Here is a 25,270-nt window from a genome sequence, read left to right as displayed (position 1 = left end):
ACTTTATGGCCTTCTTGACAAATGACTATACTTTGTATTTTGGCAGAAACTGCTAGCTACCAATCTAACTGTATATAGACAACCTGCAGTATTATAACACAAACTATTCAGGATGACAATTTCTCAGGCTTTCTGGTTATAAGAACAAGTTAGTCTAATGATATATGGAGACTGTAGGGAGGGACTTAAAGAATGCCAAGAGATAGCTAAAAGAAATCTTTGGCCCTTCTGCACTTTGTTATTCCTGTCTGATAGAGAATAAATGACTAGAGAATCAATAGATATTTTTAGTCTATAGAGCAAATATACAAGCTAAAGTACAAAGACTGAAGGAGCCTGAGTGCCTAATGCCCATGGTGCTGTCATCCATCCTTACAGCACCTACTTGTAGATTTGTTTTACAAGGAAAACAAACAAATAAAAGCAGCTCTCACATATTCAAGCCACTACATTTGGGTTCTCTGCTATTAAAAATCTTATGGTGAATCAAGGAAATCTCTGTGACTAGTAAGAAAAAAATGAACAATACAACTATATTCTTTTTTAGAGGTTTAATTTTTTTCAAAATTTATACAGGACACACAGCTAATATCCTTGCATATGTCTTGAACTTTGTATACAATATAAGCACTTGAACTCCTGTACTTTTTCATTAAACACTTATATCCTAGTGGATGTCTAAAATTTGATTTTAGTTTTGAACAGAAAAGTTTTATATACTGATTATAGTATTAAGACAAAATGCAAAGACATATTTCATACAGACATCCAAAATTAAAAAAAATGATTTGGCTTCAAGTACAGTGATGACAGTTGGCAAATTCTTCATAATCATGTCTTATTTACGTAAAGTTTTGAAAAAATGTTAAACAACTGAAATAATTAGAAGCTATGATTTCACAAAATAAACTCTATATATCACAAGACAAGTCCTATATTCTGTGAACACAAAAGGTATAGGGCTAAAAGCTTTCTCAAGTGTTTTCTGATACTAGAAAAAGGAAGGAAATATTTCATCCTGAAAAGAGTTGTGTTCGTTTTTTGTTCAAGGATGTATCCTAAGTCTGTAGATCAGTGCTGACAATAAGTGCTCATAAGTATTTGTAGATGTTGAATGAATTGGGCATAAACACTCAGAGGAAGTCAAGGGAGGCTTTTGTCATTGCAAGGTACAAGGACGGTCTCTTTGAATTAACATCTTTGAGAGACAACAGACTGGCTCTGCATAAGCACAAAATAAACACAATATAAAAGTTAGTAGATTAAACTCAATATAATAAAGCAAAGTCTCTTATATCAAGGGATTATTCTGTTTTCCACTTCTCTTCCTACCATCGTGCTTGCTGTTTTATTCTTCTATCACAGTATGAAGGCCAAAAGGACCTCAAAGGTTGATAAATTTGACATCTCTCAACCAGGGCATATTAATTTCTGAGCTATATCAGTATTTGTCATTTCTTTTCTAACTTGGTTAGATTACCCAAAGTCTTAGACCAGAGAATGAGTAGATGATTTAAAGAATTATCCTCAGAGAGACAGACTGTAAATCTTGCTACGAATTTAAAGTGAAAACTTTAGAGGGGGTGGAAACTTTGCCTGGGTTTCTTATGTGTTATCAGCCATGATGTTTACTCACAAAAAAAAGCAGAGACCAGTGAACCTTAGGAGAAAAGGTGTCAAACAAGAAGGTTAGGCAGCTTTCAAGTCTCACTTCAGATGGTTCTAGTATTTTTACCTTTAACCTGTCCACAACCCACACACACTTAGGTATACACTCCAGCACAACTGCATTTGTTGTAAGCTCTACACAGAATAACTTACTGAAATAATAAAATAAGATTTGCCACATAATAGTCTCAATCTACATGAAAATCCTTATAGTTCATATAAAATTTACTCAAATATAATATATAAGATATATGATATGTTATACAGTAATATAATGTTATGTTAAAATATTTATTTTACCTCAATTCAATATTTCATCTTTTTCACAAAAATTATTAGATACTTCATTTTGTATCTTATCTATCATATAATTACACATAAATTTAAGTCTATTATTTCAGGCATGGAAAGCCAAGACACTCTGGAAAAAAAAAAAATGAATGACCTAAATGAAAGATCTCTGTGAGATCCCAGTGGAAAGAATGGGCTATCAAAGAAAGAGGTACCTTTCTTTCTCTGAAGGGAGGAGAGAACTTCCACTTTGACTTTGACCTTGTCTGAATAAGATCAAAGCTGGAGAACTCAAGAGGCTTCCATAGCCTTGGAAACCCATGACAAGAGCCTCAGGTGATTACTGATGCCATAAATAAGAGTGCCAATTGTTAAATCAACAACAGGAGTCACTGTGCACTTACTCCTCACGTAGGATCTCTGTCCTTAATGTGTTGTGCTATTTGAATTAACGGTATAACTAGTACTCATACAGTACTTTATACTTTGTGTTTCTGTGTGGGTGCAAACTGTTGAAATCTTTACTTAGTATCTACTAAATTGATCTTCTGTATATAAAGATAATTGAAAATGAATCTTGATGTGAATGGGATGGGAGAGGGAGCGGGAGATGAGATGGTTGTGTGTGGGAGGGAGGTTAAGGGGGGAAAAAGCCGCTATAAACCAAAAGTTGTACTTTGGAAATTTATATTTATTAAATAAAAGTTAAAAAAATAAATAAATAAATTTAAGTCTCTGGAATATCAATCCCGCCATGTTAATTTCCATCTGTTTTACATTACTCTAAATTAGTCTCTAAAATTTTTTTTCTGTATTATTTATGCTCTGGAAATCAAGTCATTTGAAATATATTTTGTTATTTTTGGCTATCTCAATTTCGTTTGTGTTTTGACTTAATCATTTGAAAAGTTAGAAATAAATGAAGATCTGAGTCTAAATTCTGGGATACTCTTGACATGAGACCTCAATGTTCACTTTTTTTTTGTTTTTGACCATTGACTTAAAAATATTTTCCAAGAGGAAATTCACATACTATACATTAAGCATTTTAAAGTATAAAACTCAGTGGTATTTATGGATTGACAATGTTCTTGAACTACATTTTTTTTTCTAATTTTAAAACTTTTTTCACCATCCCAAAAGAACACCCTGTTCTGATTAAACAATCACTCCCTGTTTTCCTTGCCCCCTTGCATAGATAGCCTCTAAACAGCCTTCAGTTTTATGAATTTGCCTAGTCTTGATAATTCCTATAAAAGAACTCATAAAAATTTTTGGTATGCCTTGTTTCACTTAGCATATTTTCAAGGCTCATTCACACTGTAGTATGCATTAACAATTAATTCTTTCCATGGATGAGTAAATTTCCTTCTTAGGCGTAGGAGTTAATTTATTTTGTGTATCCATTCCTCTGTTGATGGAAAGTATCCACCTTTTGACTATTGGCAATAATGATGCTATAAATATCCTAGTGCATTTTTCTGTGTAGATGTCTGTTTTCATCACTCTTACACATAACACCTTAGAAGTGGAATTGCTGGGTCATATGTAATTCTTCAACTTTGTGAGAACTTGCCAAACTATTGTCCATAGTGGATCAACCATTTTAAATTTCCACCAGCCATATGTGATGGCTCCTATTTTTCTACATCCTTGTCAACACTTATTATTTTCTTTTTTCATACCACTTAATTTTCTATAACAAAAAAAGTTTAAAAATATAGCAAAGTCATCCTGGTAGTTATGAACTGTATCCCATTGTGGTTTGGATTTGCATTTCCTAAATCAATGTATCATTCCATGTACTTGTGTTTCATGTGTATAATTCCTTTGGAGAAAAGACTTTACTAATTTTTAATTGAGTTGTCTAAGTTTTTATTTTTGAGCTAAGAGTATTTTAATATATATATATATATATATATATGTGCACACATATACACACACTGGATACTAAATCCTTATCAGATAGATCATTTGCAGGTATTTTCTCCCTTTCTTAAAGTTATCTTTTCATAATCTTGATAATGTTCTTTAGTGCACAAAAGTTGTTGATTTTAATGAAACGCATTTTATCTATTTCCTTTGCTTCTTGTCAAATCTAAGAGTTCAGACTTATGGTTCTTTTCCAATAGTTTTATAGTTTCATGTGTTATATTTAGGTTTCTGATTCATTTGACTTAATTTCTGTGTCCACAGTGAGACAGATTCAACTTCCTTCTTTTGCATATGGTGTTCATCCATTTGTCTCACCACCATTTCCTAAAGGAACTATCCCCCTCCCACCCCATCAATGATCTTGGTACCTTTGTTGAAAATCGGTTGACCATAAATGCTTGGATTTGTTTCTGATTCTACTCCATTGTTCTGTATGTTAATTTTTATGCCAGTACTACATTGGTTTGCCAACTGTAGCTTTGTAATAATTTTCAACAGGAAAGTGTGAGTCCACTAGCTATATTTTCCTTTTTCAAAATTGTTTTGGCTATGCCAGGTCCCTTATTAATCTATATGTACTTGGAGACCAACTTTTTTTATTTCTTTAAAAGAAGAGGATTGGAGTTTTGATAGATACTGAATTAACTTATAAATACCTTTGGGGATTATTATCATGTTTATAGTATAAATTCTTCCAATCAATGGACATGGAGTTCCTTCCATTTAAATGCTGATCTTTAATTTATTTCAGCAAAGTGTTGTAGTTTTTAGTAGATAAGTCTTTCATATTCATGGTAAATTTATTCCTACATATTTTATTCTTTTGTGTGTTATTGTTAATACAGTACTCTCTTAATTTCTTTTTGAATTGTTCACTGCTGGTATGTAGAACCAAACAAAATGTATTTTTTGTAAGATTACTTAGTTGCTTGAAAGTCAGAGTTATAGAAAGAGAGGAAGAGAGAGTCAGAGACAGAGAGAGAGAGAGAAAGCCATCTTTCATCTGCTAGTTCACTCCCCAGATGGATGCAACAGCCATGACTAGCACGGCCAAAGCCAGGAGCCAGGATTTTCATCCGTCTCTCATGTGGGTGGTAGGAGCACAAACATTTGGACCAAATGCTGCTGCTGTTCCCAGGCTATTAGGGAGCTGGATGAGAAATGGAGCAGCTGGGGCCTTTATGTTTTACATTCTAGGCCACAATGCTAGCCCCCAAACCAACTTTCATGCATTGCCCTTGTAGCCTTCAATTCCATTGATTTGCTTTTTGTTCTAATAGTTTTTTCAGGGGAGTTTTTTGGGGGGATTATTTTATTTATTTATATATACTCAAGAGTCTCAAAATATAGATAGTTTTATTTCTTCCTTTCCCATTTGAGTTTTTATTTTACTTCTTCCTACTTTCTCTGAATATGACTTCAAGTACAGTATTGATAATAGTGATGAAATTGGGCAACATTTCCCTGACCCTGAGCTTTTGAAGTTGCTTTTTTATTTCAGAGAGAGAGAGAGAGAGAGAGATCGATCCTCTGTTTTCTGGTTCATTCTCCAAATGCCCACAATGACTAAGGCCAGAAACTCAATCCAGATCTTCTACATGAGTGGCAGGGACTCAAGCATGTGAGCCAACATCTGCTACCTACAAAGGTGCAAATTAGCAGGAAGCTGGATCAGAAGCTAAGAAGCTGAGGCTCATGCCAAGCATGTCAACATGGGACACACGCATCCAAAGAAGTTACTTAATTGCTGTGTCAAACACTGATACCACGTATCCTGAGCTTAAGGGAACACTGTCAATCTTGCACTGTTGAATGTGATGTTAGCTGTGGGTTTTTCATTAATATATATTTCATGTTAAAAAAATCCACTCCCTTTCCTAGCTTTTTTTTTTATCATGAAAAGCTGTTAAATGTTTTTCCTTCATTTATTGATATGGTATGCAAGTGAGAAGTTTTTGTTTAATTTTGTTCATTTACCCTCCTTTTTCAATATCTATTAAATTATATTGAATACATTTCTTATTATTCATTATTCTTATTCTTATTTTCAATGACCTTTGGATATCTGGGATATATTACACTAGTTATTGGTGTATAATCTTGTAATAAGGGTTGGATTTACTTTAATAATGTTTTTTGAGGATTTGTTCATCTCCTTTAAAAGACATTGGTCTATAGTTTTCTTAGGGTATCTTTGTCTAGCTTTGATATTAGTGTTCTTTCATCATATTTTAGAAGAAGTTTTAAGACTACTGGTGCTATTTATTCAATAAATATTTGGTAGAATTCACAACTAAAGCCATTTGGTTCTAGACTTTTGTTTGTCAGGATATTTTGATTACTCATTGAATTGCTCTACTTATAGATCTGTTGAGATTCTCGATTTCCCTTTGAGTCACATTTATTAATTTGTGTTTTCTAGAAATGTATATGATTCATCAACTTGGTGGTGCCCAACTGTCATGTTCTTTATAATTCTGTTAATCTATTATAGTATTGCATGTCAATAGAATAACCGTAATAAAATGTTATTAGTTTCATAATATGGACAATTACAAAGCACCATAAGAGAACAACAGAAGAGGAGCTTTTTAGAATTTAAATGTTTAGTTCAATGACAGGTAAAGATATAAAGGCATTAAGGATTTCATAGTGAAAATTATGTATTAACTGTAGCCTGTTAGTGATGCTACAACACTTATCTGGGAAATTTGGTTTCTCAATGTTGTTACCAAGGTCCACCACCTGCAACACCAGCGTCCCATATGGGCACCAATTCAAGACCTGGCTGCTCCACTTTCGAGCCAGCTCCCTGCTAATTCACTTTGGAAGGCAGAGGAAAATGGCTCAAGTGCTTGGGCCCTGCTCGCATGTGAGAAACTGCTCCAGCCTGGCCCAGCCCCCACTATGGCAGCCACTTGAGGAGTTAACCAGTGAATGGAAGATCTCTGATTCTCCCTATCTCTCTCTGTAACTCTGCCTTTCAAATAAACAAACAAATCTTTAAAAGAAGTTGTTACCACGATTCCAACTGTAAGTCTTCAGGGAGTATATTCATAAGAGTAAATAAAAGTAAAGGGAGAAAGAGTAAGGAAGAAAGAGTCAAGTGTAGTGGATGCAGAGGGGAGAGTCTCTGACTCTGAAAAATGTTTCTCAGGGACTCCATTGACCTTTGAGGAGCAGCCGACACTGGAAGGAAGCTTGCTCCTGTAGGGTGGGTGCGATGGATCAGTAATTGCTAGAATTCTTGAGGTAAGCATTATATATCTGTTACTTAGAAAGTTGTGGGAATAAACAACAGAAATGCAGGACTACATGAAGTTATTGTTTACTTTTCTTAAGCTCTATGATAGGAAAATGTCTTTTTTATTTTTTATAAATATTTATTTATTTATTTGAAAAGCAGTTAGAGAGAATCAGAGATTGATCTTCCATCCATTGGTTCTCTCACCAAATGGTTGCAATGACCAGCACTGGGCCAAGTGGAAGAATGCAGCCTGTAGCTCCATGTGGATCTCCCATGTGGACACTAGGAGCCCAAGCACTTAGATCATCTTCCACTGCCTTCCTAGGCACATGAGCAGGGAGCTGGATCAGAAGTGGAGCAGCCAGGGTCTATATGGGATGCTGGTTTTGTAAGTAGAGGCTGAGACTATGCTGTGCCACAATGCTAGACTCCCCTCCTTCATTTTTTTAAATAGGTTTATGGATTCATTTGAGAGATGGAGTGAGAGAAAGAGAGAGAGTGAGAGAGAGAGAGATTGAAGATTTCTCTCCCTCTTTCTGCCTCTGTCTCTCCTCCATCCCCTCCATGTCCCTCTGTCTTTCAAATAAATAAATAAATCTTTTAAAATATGAATAATTACATACACTCATTGGGAGTCCAGGCAATGTTCTGAGGGTTTTATAGATATTACGGACTCAAAACCCTCTACTGGATTGCTGTCACCTCTAAGACAAAAGTACATTTTACCAACATGATCTACAAGGCCCTTCTCATCTAGGCCTCAAGTTACACTTCTATCTTTGTCTCCACTAACACCTTACATGGCCTTTATCAGTGACTGTATCATGTTCTTTAATCCTTCAATTGCACAATCCTTCTTTTAGACTAGGATCCTTGCCCCATCTCATCGTTCTGGGAAATTCCTACTCATTCTCACAGACTTAGCTAAAATGTTAACTCAACTTGTTCCACTTGGAAGGATCCATGCCGCTGTTTTCTATAATGACATGTCAATGCTTTTATCATGAATTATCCTTATCCATTCAGGTTATTCTGCTTCAATCCACCATATAAAACTACCTGAGTGTAGGGATGGTGTTTTCTTTTTGTTTGAATCACTAGGCCCTCATGTGGTACTATAGTGGATTCACGATAATACTTTCCTAGATGAGTGAGTGAACCAAACACACAAAGATCATCTACTATGTTATAAAGTGAGTTCAGGCCAGCGCCATGGCTCACTAGGCTAATCCTCCGCCTTGCGGCACCAGCACACCGGGTTCTAGTCCCGGTCGGGGCGCCGGATTCTGTCCAGGTTGCCCCTCTTCCAGGCCAGCTCTCTGCTGTGGCCAGGGAGTGCAGTGGAGGATGGCCCAAGTCCTTGGGCCCTGCACCCCATGGGAGACCAGGAGAAGCACCTGGCTCCTGCCATCGGATCAGCGCGGTGCACTGGCCGCAGCGTGCCAGCCGCAGCGGCCATTGGAGAGTGAACCAACGGCAAAAAGGAAGACCTTTCTCTCTGTCTCTCTCTCTCACTATTCACTCTGCCTGTCAAAAAAAAAAAAAATTTAAAAATTAAATAAATAAAAAAGTGAGTTCAGCCTAATTTACATATCCAAAAAGGAGTACCCAGATTCTCCTGCATGGTTTAAATCAAGAAGATGAACTTTGTTATTAAAAACAGTAATAGAGTGAATGATCACTCTGTGCTACTTTCTCTCTCCCTTTCTTTCTTTTATTTAAACTATTAAAATCAGAGGAGGCATTTGACCCAGTGGTTAGGACACCAAGATGCCCATATGCCCTATCAGAATGCCTAAGTTCAAGTCCTGGCTATGCATCTGATTCCAGATTTCTGCTACTGAATACTCTGGAAGGCAGCAGGTGATAAATCAAGTAGTTGGGTCCCTACTACCTTTGGGGAGACTTGGATTAAGGTCCTGGTTCCTGACTTCAGCTTGGCCCAGTTCCAGCAATTGTGTGCAGTTGGGGAATGCACCAGCAGGTGAAAACTTTGGATACTGGTCTATCTCTGTCACTCCACCTCTCAAATAAATAAAAATTAATTAGTTAATTAAATTTTTAGCACTAAAATATCTTTCTTCATCTTAAAACAATACTAAAACAGATACAGAATGCCTAAAAATATGGTACTCCATACTGTAAATTAAACAGTTCCTCCGCCTAGTTTCAATCAAGAAAATTGGACACACTAATGGAGGTGAATAAGGTGTTTCTCATTTCCTTCTGCTTTCTCTAACTTATTTCACTAAAATCCCTGTCTCAATTTAAAAACAAAAGAAAAATAAACACAGCAAGCCTAGAAATATGGTACTGTTATAGTCTAAGTTAACACCTCTAAGAAAACTCTCCTTTTGTTAACATGGAAATAAATATTAACACACAATATGATTTAAAAAAAAAAAAACAACATTGGATGTATTTTCAGAATGTTTGAGTCCTGGTTACAGCCTTTACTGACAGTGTGGCACTAACTCCATTTCACTTCCCTGAGCCTAGTTTCCTCATCTATAGAGTAAAATCAATACTGCCTGCCCATACACCACTAAGTGTTGGTCTGAGAATCAAGAGAGAGAGTGCTAAGAAATATAATGTGCTGCACTACAAAGTATGTAGTTAGTCACTCACCAAACACAGTTCTTGCAGGCACCGATTCTCTGTTGAGCCAAAATGATACTTGCGAGAGAATGACAGTCATAATGCAAGGTAGATATGTCTGAATCACAAAATACCCAATTTTTCTTTTCAAGTGGAAATGAGCTGTCATTACAGTATATTCACCTGGAATAAAAAAAAAATTAGGAGGCTTAAAAACTGTAATAGTCAATAGTTTGAACATTTTGGAAATTGAAGAGAACAGAGAAAGAATAGTTCCTGAAGAAAACAAATTCATCCCATAAATGTAATGGGAACTGTATCACCTTCAAATGCCTCATTTGCTTAGCAAGAGTAATTAAAACAACTTTTATAGCATCTAGAAACATGAATTGCATGTCCCATGATCTGATATGCGGTTGCTTTTTTTTTTTCTTCTTAGGTGATGTTAGCTCACCAAAAGAATTAAAAATTCATAAATGTTCTCTGTCAATGGATTATTTTACATGAACAGGTTCCTTATCATAACTGGTCCTACCTTCAAGTTTCTGCTAGGACTGACCTAATTTCCTCTTTTTTGGCTTTCAATGGTTGGTCTCTGGCCCCATCCCCCAGATTGGTATTCTGGTTCAGCTTTTCCAATTTAACCCTAACATTAAATCTGAATTTTCACCATTGTATTTCTGCTTCATTGTAGTTCAGTCAATTCTATCTGGTCCTTGTATCTACCATCCTTTCTGTTCCCTGGGTTTTAACTGTGGCCAGATGTAAGGAAGTTAATCCATGTTCACACATAAGGGTGGCCCTTTGATAGAGACGCTCACAGGCCAATTGTTATTATCTATACGTCCAGAGTCTAATAGTCATAAATTATCCAGTACAAGGGGGAAATAATAAGAAAAATACAGAAATTGTCATCACATGTTTGAATATAAATGTTATAATTGGCTGGTATGAGAAGACACATCCTTTGAAAATAGGAAGTATACATTAGTTCAGCACAAATTTTATAAGGGTGAAGCCAAGGTTCTGAAAGTCTTAAAAGCTTCCAAGAAGTCTATGCTTTTAGTTCATGAGCCTCCATCACAAACGCTTTTAAGTAATCTGACACATTTCCGATGACTTCGACCTATTAATTTTCTTGGGCATTTGCTTTCCTTTACACATTCACTAACCTGTACTGGATTTAATTGTCTCCTTTCCAATTGACTGGCCAAGAAGATCATATTGATTTAACCTGGAGCCATCAGGAGCAACCTGTACTGAATCAGATGCATTGTAAGTCCAAATATAAGTGACTTCTGAGGTTGTATATGCATCTGTAGAAAATCAGAAAAAAATATTTTAGTAGAGTGCAATACAAAGGGTTATTCATTTCACACACTCACTGTGTACTAAAAACATATTTATCATTTCTTAGGGAAAAATTGTGTCCTTTGAATTTCCAACTTCAAATGAGGTGTGAAGCGGAGGAAGAGAGACAAACATGAACAGGAGAGTAGTATAACTTCATCTGCTTTGAGAAATAAAGAGCACCTTTTTCTGTAGATCCTGAAAAAAAATCACTGGGACACTAGATGGCTGAAACATTTCCCTAAGTCCCAAGGAAGAGAATGAAGACATAATGGTAAACAGATTACTAGTGCCCAAAGTATGGTTAAACAGTTTACGTAGAAGTACCAATCACTCAAGAAATAAAAATCACAATCCCAAATCATATAGACTTCTGGACATAAAAGTAACCTAGCTGATATAAAAGACTTAGCTACTAAGACATAATGCATATCATTGGCAAATGATAACTAATTATTGCACAACCTGAAAAATGAATCAGAACATTTTGGTTCCATCAAGTTGCAAACCCTTTTAGTACATGTTTATTTTAAAATTAATGCACACAGGGGCCAGTGCTGTGGCGCAGCGGGTAAAGCCACGACCTGCAAAGCCAGCATCCCACATGGGCACCTGTTCAGTAACAATACAGTGAGAGTTTATGGGTCTATGACTTAATGCTGTGTGGTGTTTTAAAGAAATAAAGCAATGTCATCTGGTTTTATGGATGCCACTTCTACCCATTAACTATCAGTGAAATATTGTCCCCATTGTACATGTACTCAAGTACATCTACAAGTAAATAATGTGAAATGATTTTTGAAATAAGACTCTAAAAGTAAATGTACTTCTATATTTGTATGTACTAAAATGTATGTAATTTTGATAGCAGATATTATCTATGCAATATATAGAGAGGAATGAATTCTAGTCATGCTAAGGTTCAAATTTCTTGTTAATTAATTTGATTAGTTAATTACTAAAGATTCTATTGGGAAGAATAATGATATCAGCAACACTGTTGTAGTTAACCAGCAATTCATTTGCAGATCCGGTGGCTTATTTTGTTTCCCCATGCAATTAAATTCTAACCCCATTGTTAATAAAATTTCAAAGGTACACAATTCAACATTTAAAAAAATACATCACATGTGCCACTTTTCATCAGAAGAGTCTCATAACATTCAGAGTTGTGAAACTTAATAGTTTATGAAGTTATTTTAAGCAAGTATAATTATACTACTTTTGAATTATGATTTTAATGGAAGCCATTAAAAGTGATGACATTTTAAAGAGATTAGTGAAATATTGAAAGACAAGGATTGTGTATGATCCATGTCTATATGTCTAGCTCCAAGTATTAGCCTGACATATAGGATATGTTCTCTCTTTGTTCTTGCTATATTAATTAATAAATTCATGTTTTAATTGCGTTATTTACCATCATTGAAGATGGAAGTCTGGGGAACAGTCCAAGAATATATTACATAAAATGATCAAAGTTTCACATATTTTAATAAAGCAGTGACTACATTTCGTTAGTTAGACAGGACTACATTTTTATATTTTTGGTATGGTGAAAAAATATAGCAGAAAGTTAAGCAATACAAACTGGAGGCTCTTACTGGTAACACACATAAACCAGGGGGAATTCATAATATTCTTCAACACATTACACAGGAAAAGAAAGATGTTTTAGAGCATTAAAAATTCCCCATTGAAATTGCCTGTCATTAACTAGTTTTATTTAATTCAATAAAATAACACACTTTTTAGTTTTACACTGCATTTCACAGATGGGTACTTATTGAATCTGACTACACAGTACACAAGAAAAATACTCCAAAAATATTATTAACCAGTAGTTTTTATTTCAAAAGACAACTTATAGTTTCTTTTGGGATACTGCACAAAATATCCCTAGGTTTCCATTCAGGCAGTATGAAATCAAAAGAAACAAAAAGGAAAATTATGAGTATGTGGGTAATAATTTTATTTAAAAGACTGAATTTTTAAATTGTAAATATACAGAAAGGATGCTTCTTAGGGACAATGATAAACCTTCAGAAATCCAATTCTGTGGGTTGGGGAATTTTTGAATAAGATAAGAATAAATGACTAGAATAAAATGTTATTACTGCCTTGAGAAAACTTTCCTTCACCAACACTTTAAGGTTTGGCTTGCCTTGTCTGTGCTTCTACACTACTGCAACAAGTTCTTACTACATGCAAGTATAAAAAGAATGTGGGGTTGGCATTGTGATGTAGCCTGTAAAGCTGATGTCTACAATACCAGCATCCCATATGGCCTCTGGATCAAGTTCCAGCTGCTCCACTTCCAATCCAGCTCCCTGCTAATATGTCTGGGAAAGCAGCAGAAGATGGCCCAAATGCTTCAGACCCTGAACCCACATGGGAGACCAAGAAGAAGCTCTTGGCTTCTGGATTTCGACTGGGCCAGCTCTGGCTGCTGTGGCCATTTGGGGAGTGAACCAGCAGATGGAAGATTCTCTCTCTCCCTCATTCCCTCTCTGTAAACTCTGCCTTTGAAATAAATGAATAAATCTTTAAAAAATGTATCAGAATATAAATGTGAAGAAAAATGCAACAGTAATTACTTATATAAAGTATGATTTTCAAAAACTGTGGTGTATATATCCATTTGTATAGGGAAAGCCATATTCTCAACCATGTAATTTTCTATTACTCTATAGATTCACTATAAGATATCTTTAAGCTTCATTTAAAGTATTTTAAATACATTTATTTCATTTTCACAATTTAGGCATTATATCATTTATATTTGATGTGTTAATGACAATATTTTGCCCACTTAAAATGCCTATTCTTTTATATCATTATTACATCTTGAATAAGTCTTGTTTTTCATATCAAGGCTTTTCAATTTTTACTTTAATGTCAGTTATGCAATGCAAATGTGTTTTTCTCTACTGCATCTGCTGTAGTTTTCTCAGCATCATGTTTACATTGTATAACATGGTTGACTGAAATAACATTGTGGTAAAATGCCAGTATGGAAGTGATTCTTTCCATGACAATACAAGAAGCCTTTGTCCTTAAACAAGTGGAGATTCTCAAAAAAAGTTAGGGACTACCACCTTTCATAAGAATGACCAGAAGAAACAATACTGAATTCATCCCAGAAAACTATGATCATCAAAATAATCAAGAGTTTTGCATTCATACTAGTCATTATTCTTTTCTTTTTTGTTGTTTGATACATTTTGAGAGAAGGCACACTGTTCAATCATACTTATTTCTAATCGGGTAAGAGCATTGCCATTTATATTCATCTGAGAATATATAGCCAAAAGCTGCCCAGAATAGACAAAGATTGGTTCCAGAAAGAGCACAGTTGCTAGAAAGGTCAGGGATGGCACATGCTCACACAAGAGAGATGCTGCTCAACAGTGCTCATAAATGTACTCTGAATCTGCCTAGAGTGCCATGTGGAGACCCGGGGAGATGATCTGACCTTCCGCCTTTCCAATTATTCTAGGAGTGTGAATGCTTCTGCTTGACATACCAGATAGAGTCTCCGTGACCTAAAAATGGCCAAAAGCCATTCTATGTACATGGAAGCTGTCTTCATGTAGCAACAGCATCACCTCCTCCAAATTTATTTTAGGAAAAAAATATATATCCCTTCCATGAGTTATGCAGCAGAGACAATTGCACATCTCCCTGCCTTTGGCAACAAGCTGACAGATACTTTAATAAACAGTAGAACTACCTTTTACAATTCATTGTAGTTGATGAAAAAAAGCATTTATTTTGCATTTTTAATAACACTAGAAAAAGAAGGTAAATTTCAGTTTTGACCTTCAACAAGCTCTTGGTCTAGTTTTATACATGTATTAAAACACACATTCGTTTTTAGCAAACAAGCTATAATTTAAACAATGATTATAATATAATGATATTTGAGGGTTCACTAATTAGTTCCCTGAAGGCAGTCAGCATGTATTTTTACTTCTATATCTTATTGGGCAATTGTTAAACATCCCAGTAAATGAAAAGAATTGTACAATTGAGCAGTGCCACTGAGTAGCTCTGACATTATTGACCCAAAACATACACCTTCACCCCTTTACTTACAGCTGCCAAATTTCAGAGGACATGAATGAGCATCCATTGGAAAATCCTCCAAGTGCATTGGACATTCAGCTTGAACTGTAAGCCTAAAAGTCAAAATTCCACTCTTTGTTTAAACAAATTGGCAAGTCAAGAAAAATAACTCATCACTGTTCTCAATCTAAATTAATGAGCTGAAAATTCTTTAAGTTCTTTTCTTTTGACTAATATAAATCTGGTTTAACATTCAGGTGATTCCTCAGAAGACATTAATAAATACAAAGTCCACATACAACTTATAACAGCTATTAAAATGTATTTTACTTAGCTATTTTATACTCAGCTTGTTAAGAAGTGAAAAAATGAATATATAGGTGTTTTGAAAAATAGTTTTCTCAGTAACCTCACTAGCTTTGAAATCTTAAAGAATAAAAATTGTAAAAAGCTACATATTTAAAAAGAACTCCAAAAACTGCAAAAAATGCTATTTTCTTCTCCATCATCTCATTGGCCCAGAGTAGCTCTCTTCAAAAATAAGCAAATTGTTAAGGAATATCATATGGTATATAGATACTTTCAACAGTATATGACTATATAAACAAACATAAATATGTATATAGACATATATCCTAGAAATATTTTGTTGAGATCAGACTGTTGGCTGAATTTTGCACCCAAATTTTGAATGTGAGATATATTTTTTCTGCATCTGCCTGATCACAAGAAAGAGTAGTCAGAGAAATTAAGTTATGAAGAAAGCTTGCAATTATTCTATTTCACATTAAGGCAAAGTGGATAAAGAAGTCATCAAAAGGAACTTATTACAATATCTGTCACAATGAGCAGAAAAAACGTGGCCAACAAATGTGGCTAATGTATTTTAATATGAAGTATTTAAATAGAACTCTTTGCAATATCTTCCAGAAATCTGTATATTATATGCCTATATTTTGGCTAAATATAAAATATTCAATCATTGACTTAACCCATAGGATCACTCAAAGTGGAAACTTTAACTAGGACACTGCATACGAATGTGTTGGGAGATTCAGACAGGCAGGCAGAAAGAATAGTCAAACTCCCATTTTAGGTAAAATCTTCAGGAGTTTATCCTTTAAAGATTAGAAATAGCCTAAGACTGGCCGGCCCCGCGGCTCACTAGGCTAATCCTCCGCCTTGCGGTGCCGGCACACCGGGTTCTAGTCCCAGTCGGGGCACCGATCCTTTCCCGGTTGCCCCTCTTCCAAGCCAGCTCTCTGCTATGGCCAGGGAGTGCAGTGAAGGATGGCCCAAGTCTTGGGCCCTGCACCCCATGGGAGACCAGGAGAAGCACCTGGCTCCTGCCATCGGATCAGCAAGGTGCACCGGCCGCAGCGCGCCTACCGTGGCGGCCATTGGAGGGTGAACCAACTGCAAAAGGAAGACCTTTCTCTCTGTCTCTCTCTCACTGTCCACTCTGCCTGTCAAAAAAAAATAAATAAAAATAAAAATAAAAATAAAAAAAGAAATAGCCTAAGACTGTATTATTGCCCATTCTTAAGTAACTTTAATGACTAAAACCCAGATTTAGCTTCTCATGTGATATTACATCACATGATATGTGTAGAAAACAATGTTAATTTATATGTAATGCTGATGAATTCTCTATGCTTTAAATCTTTTATTATTTATTTTATTCCATGTCTTTTACTATGCCTGTGTTTTTTCTTTATTACATGATGCAAGTAAATGAATATTTTTACTTTTTGTTATTAATATGATGAGAATTTTAAAATATTAATTCATGAGCCTTGTTAAAATGTTGTTAGACTCAACAACCACTTATTTCTTGATAACTTCATCTAGGTTAAATCCGAGGAAATTGATGCTGATTTATATTTTATAAAATTTAATTTATAAAATGGTAAATTCATATTGTTCAATCTAATATATGTTTATGGTACCTAATATACTAATTTAAAGACTTATTAAATGAGAACACTGATTAAAAGAGAAATATGTTCTCTAGAATAACTTTATAAGGAGAATAAAAATATTAAATTAAGTAAAATCTTGCTTAAATATCATTTAAGACACCAGCATTGTGGTATAGCAGGTTAGGCCACTCCTACAAATTCCAGCATCCCATATTGGAGGACTGACTGGAATCCCAGCTGCTTCATTTCCAATCCAGCTTCCTATTAATTTGCCTGGGAAGGCAGCAGAAGACTGCAAAAGTACTTGGGCACCTTCTACTCATGTGGGAGACCTGGATGCAGCCCCTGGCTCATAGTTTCAGGCTGGCTGGTTCTGGATGTTGTAGCCATTTCGGGAGTGAACTACCAGACAGAAGATCTCTCCCTCCTCCTCTCTCTCTCTCTTTTCCCTCTCTCTCTCTCCCACTCTCTTTCCTTCCCTTTCCAATAAATAAATCCATAATTACACAAGTAAATCTTTTTTTAAAAAGTCACTTAAAATGTTGATGGGATATCTGAAGAGCTATTAACAATCAAATTATGCTTTTATAAACAAATGCAAATTATGGATTTAAATTATACTTAATTAAAGCATGTTAGATCAATAACAAAAAGCCATTATTAATAACTAGAGCATTTCTCAAGTTATAACACAGTAAGATGAGAGTCAAACTCATAAATACTATTTTAAGTTTTCACTACCCAACCATTTACAGAGACTACTACCAGTACTTCAACAATCTGTTGGAGAGATGTTCAACTTGTGCTAATACTTGTCAATTAGACTGTCTGGCTGCTTAGCTCATGGGTTTATATGTATTAAATGTGGCACTTCAGACCTAAAGACATACCTCATGGTGTACAGTAGTGTTCCGTCATCCTGGATTCGAAGCAGCTTATTTGGCATTGTCATGTTATGAGCTACTGATTTCTTCCCATTATGAAAGAAGGTATCCGGGGTCCAGATTTTGCTGGCCATTAAATTGTTAAGTCGAAGGATATTCATAGGACCTTTAAATTTCAAACGTTCATCTTTCCATTTTTGTCGAAAGAAAACATCGATTGTATATTCCTGAAATATAAAAGAGCATTCCTTTGAAAATAAATGTTTTAGGTACAAAAGGACACTATAAAGGTCCAAGAAAATCATACTTTAAATAGATTAGAGAGCTATATCGACAGCAGTAAAGTTTGCCTCAGAAAGATCCTTCCTTTAGAACTGATGTATGCTCTTACTTACAACGGGATTAAATATGTGTATTTACACAATTAGCTAAATAATCATATTGGCCTGAAAAGAAATAAATTTATTTGGTTTCTTTCAGTTGAACAGGGTCTCAGGCAAATTATTCTCCAGCATCCTATACTTTACAACTGCTTAGAAAGTGGATATGCTTGGGTAGGGACTGGGTGAGCTGTTTTAAATAACTTATTTCAAGAAAAAGCAAGCGGGAAAGCTTCCCAGAAGGAACATCAAATAAATAATAAAGAACAAAGGGCAAAAGAAAAAAGCTGTAAGCATGCTATTGGATCCATGTGAGTCATCAACTCTTATTGCCAAAGAAACTATACAATATCATATATCTTTTTAATCCTATAATTATGGTGAAATATTATATTGTTAGCATTAATGTGTTAGGGATAGATGATTTCAATAAAGTTTATTGGTGAAATTAATTGTAATATAAGTACAAGTTATTAGAATACTAAAAGAGCAACTGTTTTGCAAATAAATGCCCTCATGTTAAAATGTAGTCTGAAATATTCATACAGACCAATTAATATCTTCTATTATCACTGTCCAACATTTTAGCCAAATCTCTGCCTCCAATCTATCTCTCTGCCTCTCTTTCTCCCTCTCCGAACTGTGTGCATTTTAGATAAGATTACAATTCCTAACTGTGATCAATATTAACAATCTTTGTTAAAATTTGTGTCAATATAATTAAAATGTTCAATTATACACCTGAGATTGGAATTTCAGCAACTTTCATTGAATCACAAAACCATTGATGTCACATGTTTGAAAATAAGCATGACGATTAGCAATTCACTAAACTAAAATTATGTCCATAGTAAAAGAGCCATATAGCTATGCAAATATAACTGTGCATAAATCTGAATCAAGTAAATGATTTCCAATAATCTTTATAAAACTGAATGTGTGATTACAGTAAGAATCGGCCACAGAAAATGGCATACAAATAAGAAGAGATGGTGACTCTGGGCTATGCTCTCAGTCCTAGTGGAAAATTCCATAACCTAACACTCACTCTCTGTGGTCTAGTTATTTTTTTAATATTTAATTCCATGTAAGTGGAACTTAGAAAAATACAGATTAAGAGATGAGTCTAAGTACTTTCATCAGTTTATCTGAATGTTTCCAACTGCGGATCCTCAAATCCCACCCTAACTAGAGTATATGTGACATTTACTTTTCAAGGCAAACTTAATGCATTTAAATTTTTTTTAAACTTCAATTTAAAATATTGATTCTGTAAAACTAGAGTTTCTCCTTTAGCTTCCATTTCAGAAGCTACTGAAAAGGCAATCATTGCCTAGAGACCTGCCACCTGATATATAAAGTTTATTAGCAAAGTTTCATGTGATAATTTCTTAAAAGTAAGTATCAGCAATGTAAAATAAAATAATATCCAAATTGGTCTAAGTAGGGGAAGGATATTGGGAGCAGTTAGGCAAGGGTCCCTCTTACCATCTTTTACATCAAGGAGTCAACCAATCCTAACATGGAAATGTGTATTTGAAAAGCATATCATATGTCAATGTTTACATCAACTTAAAGGTACCTTTTTAAAAATGAATATAGCTTGTGGTAAAGAAATATTTATTGGCTAAAAAAATAAGTACTTTCAGAAATACTGCACACTCACAGTGTCCCGCAAATGCCAATCTGAACAACATCACCTGTCTTTTTCTTCCCACACCTCACCAGACAAAGCATGCATGACTCTAACAATTCCCCCTCTTTGCTATTCCTCACACTTTGCAAATTCTCTATCTGGTTGGAGAACTCCACTTAAAGCCACACTCCCAGTCTGCAGAACACCTGCATGAAAACATATTCAACTCTCTTTGTAATTTTATCAAGATCATCTATTGCAGTTAGTTACACACTTATTCCTCTGCTCCCAACAAGCTTTCAAACCTTCAAGACAGGGATTATGGATTTCAATTTTACCTTATTTTGTTTTCAGATATATAAAAGAATATAAAGAATATTACAGTCACTTTGGAACAATAACCTAGCAGAAATGTCATCACAAATATTATTGAAGCCTTCCCTCTTCTGTTGATACCTCCTCAATTACATTCCCCCCACTCCATGAGAAAATAATGTCTTAAATTATTATACATGTACTCATCCATCTAATATGTAAATATATGTACTGGATGCTGCATTTTAAACATTTTCTGGTACTTGGCATTTTCCAGTCACTTTGTTGAGATTTATTCATAGCATTGCACCTAGAACTTGTATTCCTTTTTAGTGCTGTGTGCCATACTAGTGGAAAACTGTTTCACAATATAGTCATCTTCTTTCTTGTTCTTAAGGACTTTTTCTATTTCTAATTGTCATGCTTATAAGTGAGCTTGCTATGATCTTGTTTGTTTAGGCTCTTAGCACAAAGCTGTAAGAGTTACTCTAGATAAGCAATTGGTAAAATTGTTCCCAAAGTTCCCATTAGGATTTGTGAACTATATGATCAACATCACAACTACCAAACTCTGACAACTAGTATAAGAGTAACCATAGACAATATAGAAGTGAATGAGCATGATAATTGATTCAGTCTATTTACATTTATTGTGCTTACTACGTTGGTCGTTACCATGATAAATTGCTTTTAGCAGTGATGATAAAAATGATGGCAGAAAACAAAATATAGAAAAGTTTTACACAATTAACTGATGGTAAAGAAAAATAAGAGAAGAACTCTATAAAACTGGAAAGAGAAAGTATCAGAGAGCACACACTTACATACACTCAAAGTAGAGGGAGAGTAAAGTACCACACTGCAAGAAAGTCTAACAGGCATACGGAGATCAACAATGCAAAACAAAGATGAAAGATTGCAGAAACTTAGGAATGGTCAGAGCAGAAGCAGAATGCAATAAGCTGAGGAGTGAACAGAGGGTGAAAGTGGATAAATAGTAAAGACCTCTCCTTATTTTTAAATGTTAAATGCCTATAAGGAAAACCAGAGTTTAACTAGTAGACTCTAGAAGCCAGCTGATACCAATTGGCTATCACTGTGTAAAAAATAAAAATAAAATAACAGTCATTCATTATTAACTTAGAAGTCATGATGGGGGCTGGCACTGAGGCATGTAGGTTAATCCTCCACCTGAGGGTGACGGCATCCCATATGGGTGCTGGTTCGAGTCCCAGCTGCTTCTCTTCCAATTCAGCTCTCTGCTATGGCCTGGGAAAATAGTGGAAGATGGCCCAAGTGCTTGGACTGCTGCACCCGCAGGGGAGACTCAGAGGAAGCTCCTGGCTCCTGGCTTTGGATTGGCTCAGCTCTGGCCACTGCAAGCATTTTGGGAGTGAACCAATGAATGGAAGACCTTTCTCTCCCTCTCACTGTCTGTAACTCTACCTCTCAAATAAATAAATAAATCTTAAAAAAAAAAAGAAGAAGAAGAAGAAGTCATGATGCTAGGGGTTAACTGTTCTCAACTGAACTCAGTTCGACCTTAGCGGGGATCCCTCATGCATCTGTAGTTTAGATGGCCATGGCTGTTCTACCACTGTCATCATTTAAGACTACAAGGGCAACTCAGCTTGATTCCAAGTCCCTCTCATCCTCCTCCAAAGGCCGGAAATCTGTCCTAGGCTTGTCTTTCTCATGACAATGGGAGGAGTACAAAAGAACAAGTCCCAGTGCACAAACTGATTTCAGGCCATTGATGTGTAACGTGTCTTAATAACCCATTGGCCAAAATAAGTCACATGGTTAAATTGGCTGAGAAGTAATGCAAACAGGTGACACACTTGCAGCAAGACAGCTCTTAAGAGTAAATTGGGAAAAGATGTGCCTACAAGACAGGGCAAAGAAAGTGTTCCATCGTTGCAACCTAGCACTGTGTGAGAAAAATAGTTTGAGGACATCTGAAACTTCAATAGAGTCACATGAGTCTAATCCCAGGGAGCCAGGCTGGCTATAACTTAGTATGTACAACTATAAGCAACTATTTGTATTTAAAAGTAGAGCAAGTCTGTAAACAGAATCAATTAAAAAATAACAAACGAGAGCAGTGATTTACAAAGTAGGGCATGTACATCACTTTCAGTGGCAGAGGAAAATATTACAATCTTTATTTTTCTATATTATTATTATCTAAAATAAGAAGTAAATTAAGCTTTACCACAAGATAATACATGGTATGATATGGGTGTTGTCATTGTTCTGAAAAGTATATTAAAGTAAACTTAAGTCATATTTGAAAAGCATACTGGGGGAAGAAAAGAAATTGCAACAAGGCATGGTTGAGGGATGGAAGTTTCATTCAGTTTCTTTCAATAAATTGTGACTATGTCCATTTAGGTGACTTTGTAATGCCTAGTTTTATTTTAACAAACAGAACAGACAAATGCCTTTAGAAGATTACTACTCAGATACCATAGAAGAAAACACTAACAATTACAGAAGCACAAGTGAAAAACAGATTTCACTTTGATACCTGATATTAGTTCTTCATTAGTCACATAAAGAATGATGATCAGAATAGTCATGTTGTCTACAAAACCAGGTTGGATACCTGAACTCTACGTTGGCATGCCTGCATTCCATATTTAGCTTCACTCCTGACTCCAATTCCCTTCTAATGTGGACCCCGGGAATCTTCAGTGATGGCTCAAATACCTGGGCTCCTGCTATCCATGTGAAAAACCTGGATTCACTTCCAGTTGCTGGTTTCTCTCCAGTCTGGGTTCTTGCAGACATTTGAAGAGTAAACTATGGATGTTCTCTGTCTCTGTTTCTCTCTAATAATACTAATAACACAATTTTAAAATAATGACCAACTCTAAAAACATTCTGCAAAAGTAAATTTACAATTACCAGTAAATATTTAGTCTACTTAAAATATGGGTTATGTATACTAGTTTTAATAATGAGTTTCATATTAAACATATTTTGTACCTTAAAATATTAGTTAATGGTAGCATAGTGCCATTGCAAATAGTAAGTCATTTGTAAAACTAAGCATTCAGAATATAAAGCCAAACATCTAACATTGGTTTGTGAATTTTTTAAATGAACATAATAATTCAGTAAGCAATAATTAATGGATTGTTTTGAATTTTCACATCTTTTTAATTTCTATTCATTTGTTTGAAAAGCATAGAGACAGAAAGAGATAGACATACAGAGGTCCAATCTGCTAGTTCATTTCCCAAATGCCTTCAATGGCTGCAGTCCAAAGCTGGGAGCCAGAATGTAATCCAGGGTCCCACATGGGTAACAGGAAACTAGTTTTCTGAGTCATTAACTTGACATCCCTTGATCCACATTAGCAAGAGGCTAGAATCAGGAGCTGGTGCAAACCAGCTCAAACCCCAATACTCTGATGTGGGATTTTAACTAGCATCTTAACCACTAATCTAGACTCTAATATTTGGATTTCAATATTTTTTTAAGTTACAGCAGTTATTAAATAAAGCATATTTGGACATATTGCTAAAATATCATGAATAACAATTTAAATGAAAGCAAACTAAAAGTATTTCATTAATAAATATGAGTATTCCTTAAAATATGCGCTGCAATTTTATTTCATTGCTTTTAATTGTGTAATTTACTCTATATTTTAAATTTAATATTAATAAAAATACAAAACTATATATAAATGCACAAATATAGTTGATTATGTGTTTTGTGTGTTTTTGCTTTCCAGATTAAAAAAGTAAGGAATAGAAACATTTCAAACAAATAATGTTTGTTGAATATCTGCTAAATGTATCAGCATTTCCAAGTAAGTTAATTACATATTATTCCTTAAATGACTGTGAAATGCATATTTCCCATAGTTGAAAATAAAAATCTTGAAAATCTTCCTTAAAATTAAGTTCACACCTTCCACAAGGATATGCTTATATAGTAAGTGTTCAATTTATTTTTCACAAGAAAATTATCAAAAATGTATAAAAAAGTGTGACATCTTCATGCAAGCTTAAGACTTAGATCCATGAATCAAGATTCTAAAGAAAAACAAATGATAGAACCAACAATATCAGAGAATACACAAAATAGTAAAGTGCAAATTTAGTAAAAAACCAAAAACTCACAAGGAAATATTGCATGCAGCTGCCCTATGACCTACGTACAAGAGAAGTAAGACTGTTAAGTGAGACTGAGGAGTAAAAGTATCGACATACTCCAAAGTCTCAAAAAAATTCCACATGGAAATTTAATCAAATCCTTCAATGCAATACCCATCAAGATCCCGAAGACCTTCTTCTCAGATATAGAAAAAATGATGCTGAAATTCATATGGAGACACAGAAGACCTCGAATAGCCAAAGCAATCCTGTACAACAAAAACAAAGCCGGAGGAATCACAATACCTGATTTTAGGACATACTACAGGGCAGTTGTTATCAAAACAGCATGGTACTGGTACAGAAACAGATGGATAGACCAATGGAACAGAATAGAAACACCAGAAATCAATCCAAACATCTACAGCCAACTTATATTTGACCAAAGATCCAAATCTAATCCCTGGAATAAGGACAGTCTATTCAATAAATGGTGCTGGGAAAATTGGATTTCCACATGCAGAAGCTTGAAGCAAGACCCATACCTATCACCTTACACAAAAATTCACTCAACATGGATTAAAGACTTAAATCTACGACCCGAAACCATCAAATTATTAGAGAGCATTGGAGAAACCCTGCAAGATATAGGCACAGGCAAAGACTTCCTGGAAAATACTCCAACAGCACAGGCAGTCAAAACCAAAATTAACATTTGGGATTGCATCAAATTGAGAAGTTTCTGTACTTCAAAAGAAACAGTCAGGAAAGTGAAGAGGCAACCAACAGAATGGGAAAAAATATTCGCAAACTATACTACAGATAAAGGATTGATAACCAGAATCTACAAAGAAATCAAGAAAATCC

At 35.0% G+C, this 25,270-nt stretch overlaps 1 protein-coding gene across 2 annotated transcripts in view; it reads right to left on the bottom strand.

Moving 5' to 3' along the window:
* GABRA2 (gamma-aminobutyric acid type A receptor subunit alpha2) overlaps positions 1-25,270 on the bottom strand; it is a 133,043-nt gene that overhangs the window by 32,612 nt on the left and 75,161 nt on the right. For both annotated transcript variants that reach the window (XM_062212960.1, XM_062212961.1), the window contains exons 4-7: positions 17,970-18,190; positions 15,188-15,270; positions 10,912-11,055; positions 9,770-9,922 (exon numbers count right to left, since the gene is read on the bottom strand). In XM_062212960.1, the coding sequence (XP_062068944.1) occupies positions 9,770-9,922; positions 10,912-11,055; positions 15,188-15,270; positions 17,970-18,190 (601 nt within the window). The remainder of the gene's footprint in view (positions 1-9,769; positions 9,923-10,911; positions 11,056-15,187; positions 15,271-17,969; positions 18,191-25,270) is intronic.

The sequence above is a fragment of the Lepus europaeus genome, chromosome 16 (assembly GCF_033115175.1).
Source record: "Lepus europaeus isolate LE1 chromosome 16, mLepTim1.pri, whole genome shotgun sequence".
Lineage (NCBI taxonomy): Eukaryota > Metazoa > Chordata > Mammalia > Lagomorpha > Leporidae > Lepus > Lepus europaeus.
Note: the sequence above shows the minus strand (reverse complement) of the source record. Positions and strands in the feature narration are given on the sequence as shown.